General features: G+C 37.5%; 1 protein-coding gene across 4 annotated transcripts in view; it reads right to left on the minus strand.

The window, feature by feature from the left end:
- The window catches only part of grip2a (glutamate receptor interacting protein 2a), a 35,491-nt gene extending 20,645 nt beyond the window's left edge, over window positions 1-14,846 (minus strand). For 2 of the 4 annotated variants that reach the window (XM_046872079.1, XM_046872078.1), the window contains exons 1-3: window positions 14,607-14,846; window positions 2,275-2,355; window positions 989-1,124 (exon numbers count right to left, since the gene is read on the minus strand). In XM_046872079.1, the coding sequence (XP_046728035.1) occupies window positions 989-1,124; window positions 2,275-2,355; window positions 14,607-14,769 (380 nt within the window). In that variant the 5' untranslated portion in view covers window positions 14,770-14,846. Of the gene's footprint in view, window positions 1-988; window positions 1,125-2,274; window positions 2,356-6,523; window positions 6,740-9,491; window positions 9,775-14,606 lie in introns of those variants that run through there. The other 2 variants (XM_046872077.1, XM_046872075.1) reach the window with 2 other exon arrangements.
- Between the last annotated feature and the right edge of the window lie 6 nt (window positions 14,847-14,852).

Below are 14,852 nucleotides of genomic sequence, written 5' to 3' on the forward strand. Positions count from 1 at the left end.
ATTCGCTGGAGATTTCCACTGTTTCAGAGTTAATATTGTATTGAACTGAAAACAACTGAATCTGCATATCAGTAGAAACTGTCCTTCAGGATGAGTGTAAAAAAAACGGGTTGCTTCATGAGGTCGCCTTTTTCATTTTTCAGCCCAAAACTACATGGCAAAATAAATGATTTGATAATTTGATCTAAAAAAAATAAAATAAATAAAAACGTGTTTTGGATGGCGTCTTCCATTTGTTTACGCCTCCTCCGTAAGGTAACACGTGCTGAAAGACCTGGTGTGTGGTGCATTGTAATCTCGAACTGTCTCACACCTCCTGTTACTAACTGTGAACAGTATGGACACACACACACACACACACTTTACTGCAAGTTATTTTTACACCACACGAGTCAGCTGTTCTACTCCATTAAAAAAGAAATTCAACGTCCAAACGTGTTTGCCTGACCTCATGGTCTCAGGGGTTTGTTCTGATGCAGCAGCACTGACCCTTAGATCACACACTCATGCTCACACACACACACTACAGCTGCAGAGTTGCCTGTTATGCTCAGCTACATTATATGGATGAAAACTTTGTGGACATCCGACTATAAGATCATCATTGAACATCCAAGTCCACGTTATAATAAGCTCCACTCTTCTGGGAAGTTGAGATGTTACACTTGATTTTGGAGTGTTTCGAGGAGATTTTTGAAGGTTCATTCAGCCAGTTAGTAAATTTAGGTACTGATGTAGGTGAGGTGAGGAGGCCTGGGGGTGCAGTCAGGGTAAAAAATTTATCCCAAAGGTGTTCAATAGGATTATAATGTCTTTCCTTGTGAAAGTGAGAAAACTTCATTAAACAAACAAAAACGACACAAAAACACTCGATATATCATTTAAACCCACTCCAATTTAGCAGAACTGACCCACTGGAATACAGTTAAAGTGATATTAAACACGTATGCTACGTTATTAGAGAGAGAAAGAGAGGACAGCGCCTCACCTGGCTGCCAGGCCTCCTGGTCTCAGGTTTGACACTCGAGGCTTGCCGTCTTTGTCCGAGCCTCCAGAGATGGTGAGGCCAAGACTAGAACCTTCTCGCTTTATCAGCTCCACTGTGGTCAGCCCTCGAATTTCATCTACACACAAACACACACATACACACACACACACACACACACACACAAACTGAATTCAGACAGCGTTTCAGCATGATTCTTCAGGGAAATCCTTTACACGATTATAGCAGCACTGCTTCGAGAACCTTTGCTTACGTCCCAGTTGGATTAATCTCTACTTTTTTTTAGCACCATTTCATTATTAAATTATTCTTGGGTCAAGTTAATTAAGGGGTTTGCAGACTCATTTCAGCCATTTACAGTGTAGTACACAGTGGAAGGAAACAACGTTCCCACCAGGGCCAGTTGCTACATGAAACCGCATAAATTAACACAAGAAAAATCTAAACAAACACATCTTACACATGGGGTAACAACTAACAAAACAAAGACAGCACTGTTTTGGATCTGAAGTGACCCTGCCACCATCTTGGTTCATTTTCCCACATGTAATTTTCTAATCTCTAAAGCCAAAATTATTATTTTCTTACAGTATGTCCAGTGCAGTAATGGAATTATATCGCACTTCTGATTCAAATCCATCAACCTGGATAAGGGTACATGGCATAAATGTAAAATTTTGATTGAATAGGCCATGCCCATGTCCATGACATCACTTAAACTGATTATTACTGTATCTACATAATCTAAACTGGTATTGGTTTCCCTTTTCTTCACTGGTGCTCCTTTTCTATAGGAGACCACTCAAGATCCACTCTAAACCATGTAAACCATATCTTCATGGAGCTGGATGTTTGTGCACAGGTGTATTGTCATGCCGGAACAGTTTTTACAATTGCGTGTCTCCAATTTTGTGGTTACAGTTTGGGATGGACCACATACGATTGGAAAAGTCAGGTGTCCCAATACTCCATATAGTGTACCCAGTACTACAGATTTCATGTCAATATAAAAGTCAAAATGAGTCATAGGAGCAAAATATTTTTCTTTTAGAAATGGTTATTCTATTCTATAATCTATAAACAGAAACTCATTTTTTTGGATCCTCAAATCCTTGGAGAGAAAGAAAGTTCGAGAGGGAAAGTGTGAAGGAAAAGAAGGATGCAATGTGTTTAAGGTCCAGAACATCTCCAGAACATCTGCGTGTGTGCTAAGTTGAACCTCTCATGAGACGTTTCGTAAAGAATCATCATTTAAGGTGCATTTTTACCTGGAATGCTGCGCCTCTTGGAGACCACGTTGCCGTCATTGGCTGCACAATCTTTATTCCCTTTGGAATAATGGCCGTCATCTGGAACAACCAAATAATAAAAGTCGTTAGCGCTCCTGGAACATCTGGCAACCCTTCCTCACTGATTCATGGCATGAAATACATAAATAGTTTGGCCAAAAACCTCAATGTACACAATTGTAGGTTTCCTGTGTAAAATTCCTTTGTTCATGGCAGAAAATGGCCAAAGAAAATATTAAAAATGTAAGAAAAAATACAATATTTGGCCACTAGTTTGTAGACACTTGACCATAAGATTAATATGGAACATCCCATTGTACATTTAGTCCCTATTGGCTTTGTCCACAGGGACTTTGTAATGCTGGAACAAGTTTGTGTCTCCTAGTTCGAGAATCTGGTTCCTCTCAAGGTTTCTTCCTCATGAAGTCTCAAGGAGGTTTTCCTCGCCACAGTCACCTCTGACTCGCTCATTAGAGATAAACTCACACTTATAAGCAACAAATTTAGCGACACTAAACTTATACACTCTTAAACAACTTGATAACCGGTGAATCTCTGTAAAACCTGCTTTGAGACAATGTCCATTGTTAAAAAGTGCTATACAAATAAAAATGAATTCAGTTGTATCTTCAAATCAGGTTGTAGTTTGATGTGGTTGTATGCAACTGATTATGATTAAATAGTTCCAGTTTGGTTTTCTTAATTTTATTGCATTCTATCAGTTTTTTCTAAATAAGGAAACCTTTTTACTCTCTTGAATTGCATTGCTCTTGAATAGCTAGCTAGCTAGATATTACAAAACACTCGCAAACCAGGGTTCTACTGATAGCTAGCTAGCTAGCTAATATTTAGCTAGCTAGCTAGATATTACAAAACACTGAAACCAGGGTTCTACTAATAGTTAGCTAGCTAATAGTTAGCTAGCTAATAGTTAGCTAGCTAATAGTTGCGAGTGTTTTGTAATACGAGCATAAAATTTAGTTGGAATTCGCATTGGATTGCGAACGAAAATCAGATTTACGAGCGTCGAGCGAGAACGTGTTTTCAGACTGAAAGCGATCACCCAAGTCAGCTACCCAGTAGAGTATTTTCCCTCAGTCTTTGTGTAGTTCCCGTATCGTTAGCAACCCGAAGTAGAGTTCTCTTTACCATACATCCTGTACTGTATTCTTACCGTGACCACATGTGTGTGTGTGTGTGTGTGTGTAAAGCAGTGTATTTTGTGTACTGTTTACTTGTTACTAAGTGCAGTGATGACTGTAATAGTTAAGCGATGTGTTCATAAAGAAAAACCCTGAAATGGAAGGCGCTAAGAAGAAGAAGGAGATGATTACTGTTGAAGCGAAAAAAAGAAATCATCAAGAAGCATAAACGAGATGTGCGAGCGTCTGACCTTTTTATAACAAGCAAGCTTTAGCAAGCTTTTATAAAAGGACATCAACGATTTGTCTCTATGAATCTCTTTAATGATAATCACATTTCCATGGAATAATGAAAAAACAGGCAAAAGCAAGTGGTTTCGTGATTTTAAAAATAGGGAGAGAAAAGAAAGAGATTCCAGTGAGTCAAAAAATGTAAATGAATCCAAAAAAGTGAAGCCAATTAAGTAAATACTAAGTGAAGTCAGTCATTTGGGTGAAAGTCTTCCCAACATCGTAATGGAAGGAGATTCTCGTTCCAAGGAATAACCATACTCCTCCTTTTCCTCCTCCTCCTCATCTCCCTCATACCAGCCCAGACTCTTCTCGAAGGTACAGTAAGCATCAACTTTATTCGTTTGTATTTAAGATTATTACTGTTAATTATCATACTGTATTACTATATACTGTACTGTACTTTTAGTTTTATATAAATTTACATTATTTCTTATGGGAAGTTTTTTTGTATTTTGGTTTTGCGAGCATGTTTATATAGATACATTGGATATAGATATGAATATAGATACAGTATATAAAGCAAATATTAACATATTAACAAAACATTATATATTTGTATGTTTAATTATAGCAGCTGCTCCTTTAGTCGCAATTCTACCCACGAGTAAAACTCTCTGGTGTATATAAGGCAACATATATAACAGCCCAGGGCACCAACATGCCACGTGACACTGACACAACGTGTTTTATATAGACACTCATGAAATCTGCCTCGTTCTCCCCCAGTGATGCTGCTAACTGGATGCTGTCACTTTACCCCTGCCATGCTCCGCAGTCTCCAAGTGAAATTTCACCTAGAGTGCCAAATAGGTCAGAACTATCACTACCACACACACACACACACACACACACATACAGTGCAGGAAAGCGCAAGTGAAACACGGAGATCTGCAGACTGGCATAAAAAAAATACATGCAGTATATGTTTTCGCCAAAAGTTTGTGGACACCTGACCATAAGATTGGTATGTGCTTCATTTTAAACATCCTCTATTCTTCTGGGAAGATGAGATTTCCACTAGATTTTGGAGTGTGTTTATGGAGATTTGTGCTCATTCATCCATAAATGATGTGGGTGAGGTGAGGAGGCCCAGCGTGAAAAACCCTCCCAGAAGTGTTCAATAGTTTTAAAGCTCTATAGCAGGAGATCTTCCACTGCAACACATGTAAAGCAGATCTTCACAGAGCTGGCTTTGTGCACAGGAGCACTGTCATGCTGGAAAGGGTTCTTATAGTGCGAGTGAACATAGTGCAACGTCCATGGAACCCTGTACAATTGTGTCCCCGCATACGGCTGGAAAGGTCCGGTGTCCCAATACCTTTGGGTGTAGATACGGCACTTGACGAGGCTTTCTTCGTATATAAAATTGCAACGTATTATCTATTGAAATGATTAACGAATACCAAAGCTTATTCATATTTCGATCCATTTATTATTTCTTTTGTTTCATGAATGCATAAAAAAAAGTTTTCTAGATTACTTTTGGCGCGCACAAGTCAATTAAAAAAGTCTCCAAGTAATTTAGAGCGTCGCACTCCACCCAGCACAGCCCAGCTCGCCATGACACCATTCCTAATGTAGGTTAAACGCAGGCTGTTCCTACAATGCTGGTGGGCCTATTTTCAGACCAACGTTATATATAGAGCAGACACAAGACCTGGATAAAACTTCGCTCCCAGATCTTTAATGTTTTCCATGAACAATCATCAGTGATCTGTTACCAGAAGTGTAATATATGGGCATCTGAGATCCGATATGCTGCAGGAGAATTCCAGCACTAGGACTATTTGTGGGTTCTATCATGTACATAGTGTATATTTTGCTCTAAATTAAGTACTCAATGTTGTCAAAAGTACTGGGACAGCAGACCTTTTACACCATGTGTGGTTCTTTCCTAAATTCCCACCACAAAGTTAGAGACACACAATTGTATAGTATGTCTTAAGTTGCATTAGCATGCCCCAAACCTGTTCCAGCTTTACAATGCTCATGTGCACAAAGCTAGCTCCATGGAGACATGTGTTGGAGTGGAAGATCTCCCACTATAGAGCTATAAACCCTATTGAACTACTTTTTGATGGATTTTCATGTTGACTACACCCCAGGCCTCCTCAACCTGACTTTACTAACAGGCTGAATCTCCACAAACACATTCCAAAATCTAGTTAAACATCTTCACAGAAGAGTGGAGGTTATTCTAACAGCAAATAGTGACGAAATGTGGAATCAAAAATCACACCAATCTATTGCTCAGGTGTCCACAAACTTTTGTCAATACAGTGTCTATATAGATTTACATCATACTCATACTCATTGCTGTGTTTTTATTGATTATGGACATAACCAAGGACAGCATTACAGGGTGATAAAGCAGAGTATCTGTTACTATCGCAAAATCTGATGATTTTCCTGTGACAGCAAAATGAGGTGTTTCGTTTTTTATATATCATAGCATTTCGTGAAATTACTAGCTTATATTTTATTCTTTACACCATGATTTATAGATTCATATAAATAATATAAATCAGACATATAAATCCTATTTACAGTTGATTGAATTTTCACGTATTTTTCACGACTATTTTCACCGACGCCAATTTTCCGCGCTTGTTTCGCAGTCGCAGTTTTTTTCTACGCACGAATAAATGAAGCTCCCGTCGATTCCGCTTTATAGCGAACTGATTGACATTTTTCTTCTCTATGTAATAATAAAATGAATAATTAAACTATATTTTATACACATTATTGTGCGTAGTTATAAACATCCACCAAAGTCCAAAGTCTAGACTCACCCTTGCGGCCTTCTTTCCGTAAACCGCACAGCATGTCTGCGACGTCACGTCTCCATGCTTTTCCACACTGAAGTATGAGACCCGTCTGTATTCTGCGTACACTTTCACTATCGCACGCTGCGGTTTACAGCATCGCTTCCATCAAAATCAAAGTGAGGATGCTACAGTATCGCTCTCCATATGCAAATCCCGTATCATCCAGGGTGTCTTTTAATTCTGCAGATGTATACAGAGAATTTTGTGTACGTATATTCATGCATATATCCTGCACGCATAGGTTCTTATATTTCCCTCAAAGTGCTAATGATCCCACCATCTAACGTCCTGAATATAAGTTTTTAGATACCATATAACTTACTAGCTATGCTTCTAAATCTCTAGTCTCTGTAAAGACTCTGGCTATTCATGTATCAGTAGTCAAATTCTGGTTTCTAATGACATCCTGGCAATTCAGAGATCATTCCATATCCAAATTTACTTTTTAACATTTTCAAAAGTAGCTACAAACTACAGGCTACTCATAATCCAAAATTCAGACTATAGGCTCTAAATTGATACTGGGTTCATACTTCAGTATATAGACAAGAGTCTCTAAAGTAATACTGGTTTTCATACCCCAATATATAAACTATAGTTTCTAAAAAAATACTTTCTATTGTTACTTATTGTTGTCTATAGTTTCGAATTGAATACTAGTCTTTATACTCCAATATACAGACTAGAGTCTTTTAAGAAATACTGATTTTCATACTCCAATATATAAATTATAGTAGAGGCACCAATAGAATTTATAGTCCTTTGTCTGAATCTAATGTTCAGCAATCACATTATATTTAGATCCTGCCAATAGAGATACTGCAAAAACACAAGTTTTCAAAAAAGTATACAAATTCTGATGTTCACTACTCACTATGCATACTACAGTATCTGAATACCGCTGTTCAGTATTTACTATTCATACTTCAGTATCTAAATTCTGATGTTTAGTACTCACTATACTTAAGTACTTAAATTCTGATGTTTAGTACTCACTACACTTAAGTAGCTATATTCTGATGTTCAGTATTTACTATTCATACTTCAGTGTCTAAATTCCGATGTTTAGTACTCACTACACTTAAGTAGATATATTCTGATGTTCAGGATTCACTATTCATACTTCAGTACTCACTATTCATACTTCAATATCTAAATTCTAATGTAAGTATTCACTATTTATACTTAATTATTTAAATTATGATGTTCCGTACTCCCTTTTTATATTCAAGTTTCTAAATTATGATGTTCAGTACTCAATATTTATAATTCAGTATCCAAATTCTGATGTTTAGTACTCACTTTTCATACTTCACTATCTAAATTCTGATGTTCAGTACTCACTATTCATACTTTAGTATCCAAATATTTATGTTCAGAAATGCAATAAAAATTCTTCATTATTCAAACTTTGATATACAGAAAGGTACTCACTATTCATAATTCAGTATCTAAATTCCAATGTTCAGTTGTCACTATTCATACTTAAGTACTCACTACTCATACTTCAATATCTAAATTTTGATGTTCACTACTCACTATTCATACTTCAGTATCTAAATTCTGATGTTGAGTATTCACTATTTATACTTAATTATTTAAATTCTGATGTTCCGTACTCACTATTTAAATTCAAGTCTCTAAGCTTTGATGTTAAATATTCACTATTTATACTTCAGTATCTAAATTCTGATGTTCAGTATTCACTATTCATACTTTAGTACTCACTACTCATACTTTAGTATCTAAATTTTGATGTTCACTACTCACTATTCATACTTCAGTATCTAAATTCTGATGTTGAGTAATCACTATTTATACTTAATTATTTAAATTCTGATGTTCAGTACTCACCAATCATACTTTAGAATCCACATATTTATGTTCAGAAATGCAATAAACATTCTTCATTATTCAAACTTTGATATACAGAAAGGTACTCACTATTCATACTTCAATATCCAAAATTCAGATGTTCAGTATTTAATCTACATACTTTAGTATCGAAACTTTGATATACAGAAAGGTACTCACTATTCATAATTCAGTATCTAAATTCCAATGTTCAGTTGTCACTATTCATACTTAAGTACTCACTACTCATACTTCAATATCTAAATTTTGATGTTCACTACTCACTATTCATACTTCAGTATCTAAATTCTGATGTTGAGTATTCACTATTTATACTTAATTATTTAAATTCTGATGTTCCGTACTCACTATTTAAATTCAAGTCTCTAAGCTTTGATGTTAAATATTCACTATTTATACTTCAGTATCTAAATTCTGATGTTCAGTATTCACTATTCATACTTTAGTACTCACTACTCATACTTTAGTATCTAAATTTTGATGTTCACTACTCACTATTCATACTTCAGTATCTAAATTCTGATGTTGAGTAATCACTATTTATACTTAATTATTTAAATTCTGATGTTCAGTACTCACCAATCATACTTTAGAATCCACATATTTATGTTCAGAAATGCAATAAACATTCTTCATTATTCAAACTTTGATATACAGAAAGGTACTCACTATTCATACTTCAATATCCAAATTCAGATGTTCAGTATTTAATCTACATACTTTAGTATCGAAACTTTGATATTCAGAAAGGAACTCACTATTCATGCTTCAGTATCTAAATTACGATATTCAGTAGTCACTATTCATACTTTAGTACTCACTACTCATACTTCAGTATCCAAATTCTGATGTTCAGTATTCACTATTCATACTTTAGTACTCAATACTCATACTTCAGTCTCCAAATTCTGATGTTCAGTATTCACTATTCATACTTTAGTACTCAATACTCATACTTCAGTCTCCAAATTCTGATGTTCAGTATTCACTATTCATACTTTAGTACTCACTACTCATACTTCAGTATCCAAATTCTGATTCTCAGAAGGGTACTCACTATGCATACTTCAGTATTCAAACACTATCCATGCCACAATGTCCAAACTCCAGATTCCACTGCATACTGCTTCCCAAATCCACAATATCTGAAAGCAAGTGTCCACACAGTACATTGCAAACCCCTGAACATCCAGACAGGACTCAGAAAGTGATTATTTGCGTCTCTGATCTCCAATCTCGGCGTCTTACTTCACACTGGCTGATCCGTGTGTGAAGAGACAAGCACGAGTGGGAAGCTCCAGCTGTCAGGGAACCGTAACATGAGGCTGGAATAAAAACACTGATGCAATGAGACTCCGAGCGACAAAGCAGAGACTACCCCCTCTCTCCACTCCTACCCCTCTCTCCTACCCTCCTACACTCCCCTTCTCTCACTCCTTTTGCTCCTCCCTCTATTCCCAGGCTCTTGAGATGTTCACACTTATCTGTCTTTCCTCCTTTTCTCTATTAATCATCTCAGTGCACCACTAACACACACACAGACACACACCAACATAGACACATGTAATATGAGTTTCCTTCTTCTGGGTGTTAGGAGTCATGCACCTCATTGTGCCGGGCCACACACACACACACACACACACACACACACACACACACACACACACACACACACCAACATAGACACATATGTAATATGAGTTTCTTCCTGCTGGTTGCTTATTGTTCTGCCCTCCACACACACACACACACACACACACACACACTCACACACACACACATAAAATGACCCATCTCCCTCTTTAGGCACACTCATAAAACCCATGTGCCACTAACATGAGTGTAAGTTTGTCGCTGATGAACGAGCTGGTGGCGATTGTGGTGAAGGAAAAACTGATGGCATAAGGAAGAAACCTTGAGAGGAACCAGACTCAAGAGGAAACCCGTCCTCACCTGGGTGGCACCGAATGTCCATTTATTACATCTAAACAATGTTGAAGTGCAGTGATGGTTATCAAATGTAACCTATAGTCCTGAGCCATTGTAGCAGACTGTTGCCATTAAGTAGAGTCCAAACCCAAATCCGTGTTACTCCGCAATTTATTCTGTCAGTTTCCATAACAAATTTTGATATAAGACAAAGTATAAAATAATAAACAGACCTCTAACATCTACTGGTGTGCACTACAAAATAGATTTATAATAATTCCAGCCAGGTACAGAGTACTTCAAAACAAAATTGGTTGGAGGAACAAAGCACATTTACCAGATTCATTCATTTCTCCAAACTGTACATGATCAAGACATGATTGCTAATCCTGCTAATGTACTGTAGAAAGTCTGGAAGTCAAGGTTATAATACAAACCTGTGTAATACATTGTGTTGAATTTGCCTGTAAATAAACCAGTGTATTTTTTAAGGAAATTACAGAATCAAGGTTCTGTAAAATATATACCGTGTTCACAACTCTTAAATAAAAAAGAATTAAAGAAAAAATTAAGAAGTAGCTCAAAGAATAGATAGACAAAACAAGAAATCTATTTGTGGAATTGAATTTCTCCACTTTGACTTGGAAAGAAGGAAGAAGGGGAGGAAGGAAGGAAGGAAGGAAGGAAGGAAGGAAGGAAGGAAGGAAGGAAGGAAGGAAGCAAGGAAGGAAGGAAGGAAGGAACAAAAGTATAACAAGAAAAAAGAATTGAAAAGAAAAACGTAGAAAAAAGAACAATAGAAATAAAGGAATGGAGGGAAAAAATAAATAAACAATAAATTTGTGGAAGGTTTAATTTCTTGAATTTGACCTAAGAAAGAAATAAAAGAAAGAAAGAAAGAAAGAAAGAAAGAAAGAAAGAAAGAAAGAAAGAAAGAAAGAAAGAAAGAAAGAAAGAAAGAAAGAAAGACGTTTGTACACTATATGAGTATTGGGATGCATGACTTTTCCAGCCATATGTGGTCCTTTAACCAACTGTTACCACAAAGTTGGAGGCTCCCAATAGAATTAAAATTTCCCTTCACTTGAACTAGAAGACCCCAAACCTGCTCCACTATGACCTGCTCCTGTGTACAAATCCAGTTCCATGAAGTTATGGGTTGGAGTGGAAGATCTCCAGCTATAGCGCTCTGAGCTCCACCCTACTGAACACTTTTGGGATGAATTTTTCACTTTGACTGCACCTCAGGCCTCCTCAGCTCACCTACATCAGATCCTAAATTTAGTAACACCCATGTGGCTGAATGAATATCTACAAAATCTGGAACATCTTCTCAGAAGAGTGGAGGTTATTGTAACCTTACAGCTTTTCATTCCAGCCCCTCTGGAGAACAGTAAAGTAAAACTGCTGGAGCAAATTAATCAATCGGCGACTGCTCTCATGTTTCATTGTTTCAGCCAGTAAGAACAACTGGGTTCTTCCTGTACAGCAGTTGTGTGTGATGATGATGATGATGATGATGATGATGATGACATTATAGGTTCTCCAGTGCTCACACCTGTCTCTCCATTTGTCCATGTGTCACTTCCCCCACACACCCATTTTCTTTAACCACGCATACACACGGTCAGTTCCAATACAGTCACTGCAGGCTTCCTGTCCTCTCTCTGACATGGAGAGCAGGAACAAAGAGATCGAAAAGACATGTCCTTCTTCTCATGGGTCTCGTCTGTGATTTTGTCAGACAGCGATCTGAATCTGCAGCTACTTCGGTCTGGTTCAGGATCTCTGTTTCAGTGTTACATTGGAAAAGCTATAAAACATTTTTATGGAAAGTGTTTGGAAACACAGAGTCTTTTACGGTGTTTGAGAGACATGTTCCTTTTGTTTCTATGCAACAAAATTTGGTCAGACAGTGAATGAAAGGTAAAAATAAAGTCCAAATGCAACATGAGAACTGGAGAGAAAATATGAGCAGACTGCCTCACCCACACAGTGAAACATGGAGGTGGAAGCTTAATGGTTTGGGTTGTTTTGGAGCAGCGGAGTTTGAAGAAGTTTGGAGACTTATTCCGGAAAGTGGAAGGGATCCATTCCATACTTCAACAACTTGCAGTTCCTTCTGGACTGCGGCTCATTGGAACCGACTTCACTATACAACAGGACAAAGAGCCGTAGTGTACATCCGAGTTCTGTTAGCGTTATTGACGTTTTTCACGTTCCCGCACCACCTGGTATTTAAGGACAACAAGACTTTAGCTCAGTGCCAGATTATCTCACTGGCTTCCTAAATTCTGTTCCCTACTCCTGATCCTGACCCGTGCTCGCTTTGGTTTGGTCTCTGGATTGTTTTTGGTTTATGTTTTTTTTTTTTTTGCTCTGCCCTCTACTGTTTAGTTGCCGTACCTAAACTTTAGATTGTTTTTTTTGGATTTTCGATGTAGCTTCTCCCTGCATTGCTCTGACTGCCTGCCCTCAGATTAAGGAGTGTTTTTCTGGACTTTGTGTATGCTCTTTCACACATTTAGTACTTTGTTTACTCTGCTCACTCCCTCCATTAAAGACTGCTTTCTCCATACCCCTGTTGAATCCTGCATTTGGGTCCATTTCACTCAGTCTCAGCATTTCTGACAGAGTTATCTAGTCTTACATCGTAATAACTGACACATTGAACCATTCCAGTGATCCACTCCCATATTATGTGACATCTACAATCCACAATTAGTATGAAAACACACACAGTTTGGAACTGCTTGAAGAAACTTCAGCAAAAAAATACAAATATATATTGATAATACTTTTATTTAACGAAAACAAGAAAGGTTTACTTTTATTTAAATTGAGTTTTTAAAGTATTAATCACAATATATCAGCAAAATGTGACTCATTTATGATAGGATTTGAACTCACGACCTTCTGATTAGCCAGATGGCCAGCCCTCGGAGTCATTAAAAATTAACAAATACCTCAAACATATGAATTTCTGCCAAAATCTCAAACTGGAGAGAGCAAACCCATCTCACACATCTTACATAAAGACTTTTGTAAATATATCAATGGATCTTCATGTTCAAACATTCACAATATGGACAAAAGTTTGTCAATATCTGATTGCTATGTGCTTTCTGAACATCCCATTCCTCATGTAGTCTTCATTTGCCCTTATAATAACCTCCACTCATCTGGGAAGATGTTCCTCTGGATTTTATGGAGATTTGTGCTCATTCACCCACAAAAGTGGTCTTGATGTAGGGTGAGGAGGCCTACAGTGCATTCAGTATAAAAAATGCATCCCAAAGGGGTTGAGGACAAAGAACTATAGCGGGCCGCTATAGCAGGAGATCTTCCACTCCAGTCCATGTACACTAAATCTTCATGGAGCTGGCTTTGTGCACAGGTGCATTGTCATGCTAGAACAGGTTTGGGTCTCGTAGCTCAAGTGAAGGTGAAAATGTAACACATCCAAACACATCCTCGACAACTTTGTGGTAACAGTTCGGAAAAGACGCACACATAGGCGGAAAAGTCGGGTGTCCCAATATTTTTGCCAACATAGTGCATGGGCAGAAGCTAGGTTCATGTTTTAGCGAGTACGTAGCTGCTAAGTCTTTTATAGTCAGGATGTAAAGACAGGATAGCAGTGGAAATGAGACAGAACTCTCAAGAATATGGACTTTTTTTTAATCAAAAGTGTAAATAAATAATAATAAAGGTTTAATATGACTAAATTTACACAAGCAGGATTGAGCAGGAATTTAGCCTCCATAGGTGGCGCCATATTGATAAGCACAAAGGTACAATTTAGAGCGGATTTCAGTGGATTTCGGCAAAAAAAAAAAAAAAAAAAAGAAAAGCATGTAAATATAAAAATGATCATAAATAAAAAAATAAATCAAATAAATTAAACAAAAATGGTGTACACTGAATAATCGGTAAAGGATATTGAAAGCAACACCACCATCTAGTGGTTTAGATGGAGTCCAACACCAATGGAAACTTACAGACATTAAGCATGATTTTTTACTTTCTTACAGAAGCATCAGTCTGAAACGTGTGAAAACACACACACACACACACACACACACACACACACACACACACACACACACACACACACTGCTTTCCAGTGAACTGAATATCACAATCACTCTGAATTTCCACCTTACCTTCATTTCCATTTCAAACACACACACACACACACACACACACACACACACACACACACACACACACTCCCAGGTACCTTTCACTCTTCCTTTGATGACTCCCATGCGACAACGCAGCGAGAAAAACACCCTCCTCTTCCCCTTCACTCCTCCGCCCGATCCCTTCTTCATTGAGCTGACAGAGGAGGAAACTCCATCGGGAAAGCGTTTGGGGTTGATGCTGCAAGACAGCCTCCACATCTCAAGTTCTCAGCTACAGAACGTGCAACTATTTCTTCCTCACACACATTCTTGTCTCTCCTCCTTTCCTAGTTCTCATACCA

Source organism: Silurus meridionalis, chromosome 17 (genome assembly GCF_014805685.1).
Source record: "Silurus meridionalis isolate SWU-2019-XX chromosome 17, ASM1480568v1, whole genome shotgun sequence".
NCBI classification, from domain to species: domain Eukaryota; kingdom Metazoa; phylum Chordata; class Actinopteri; order Siluriformes; family Siluridae; genus Silurus; species Silurus meridionalis.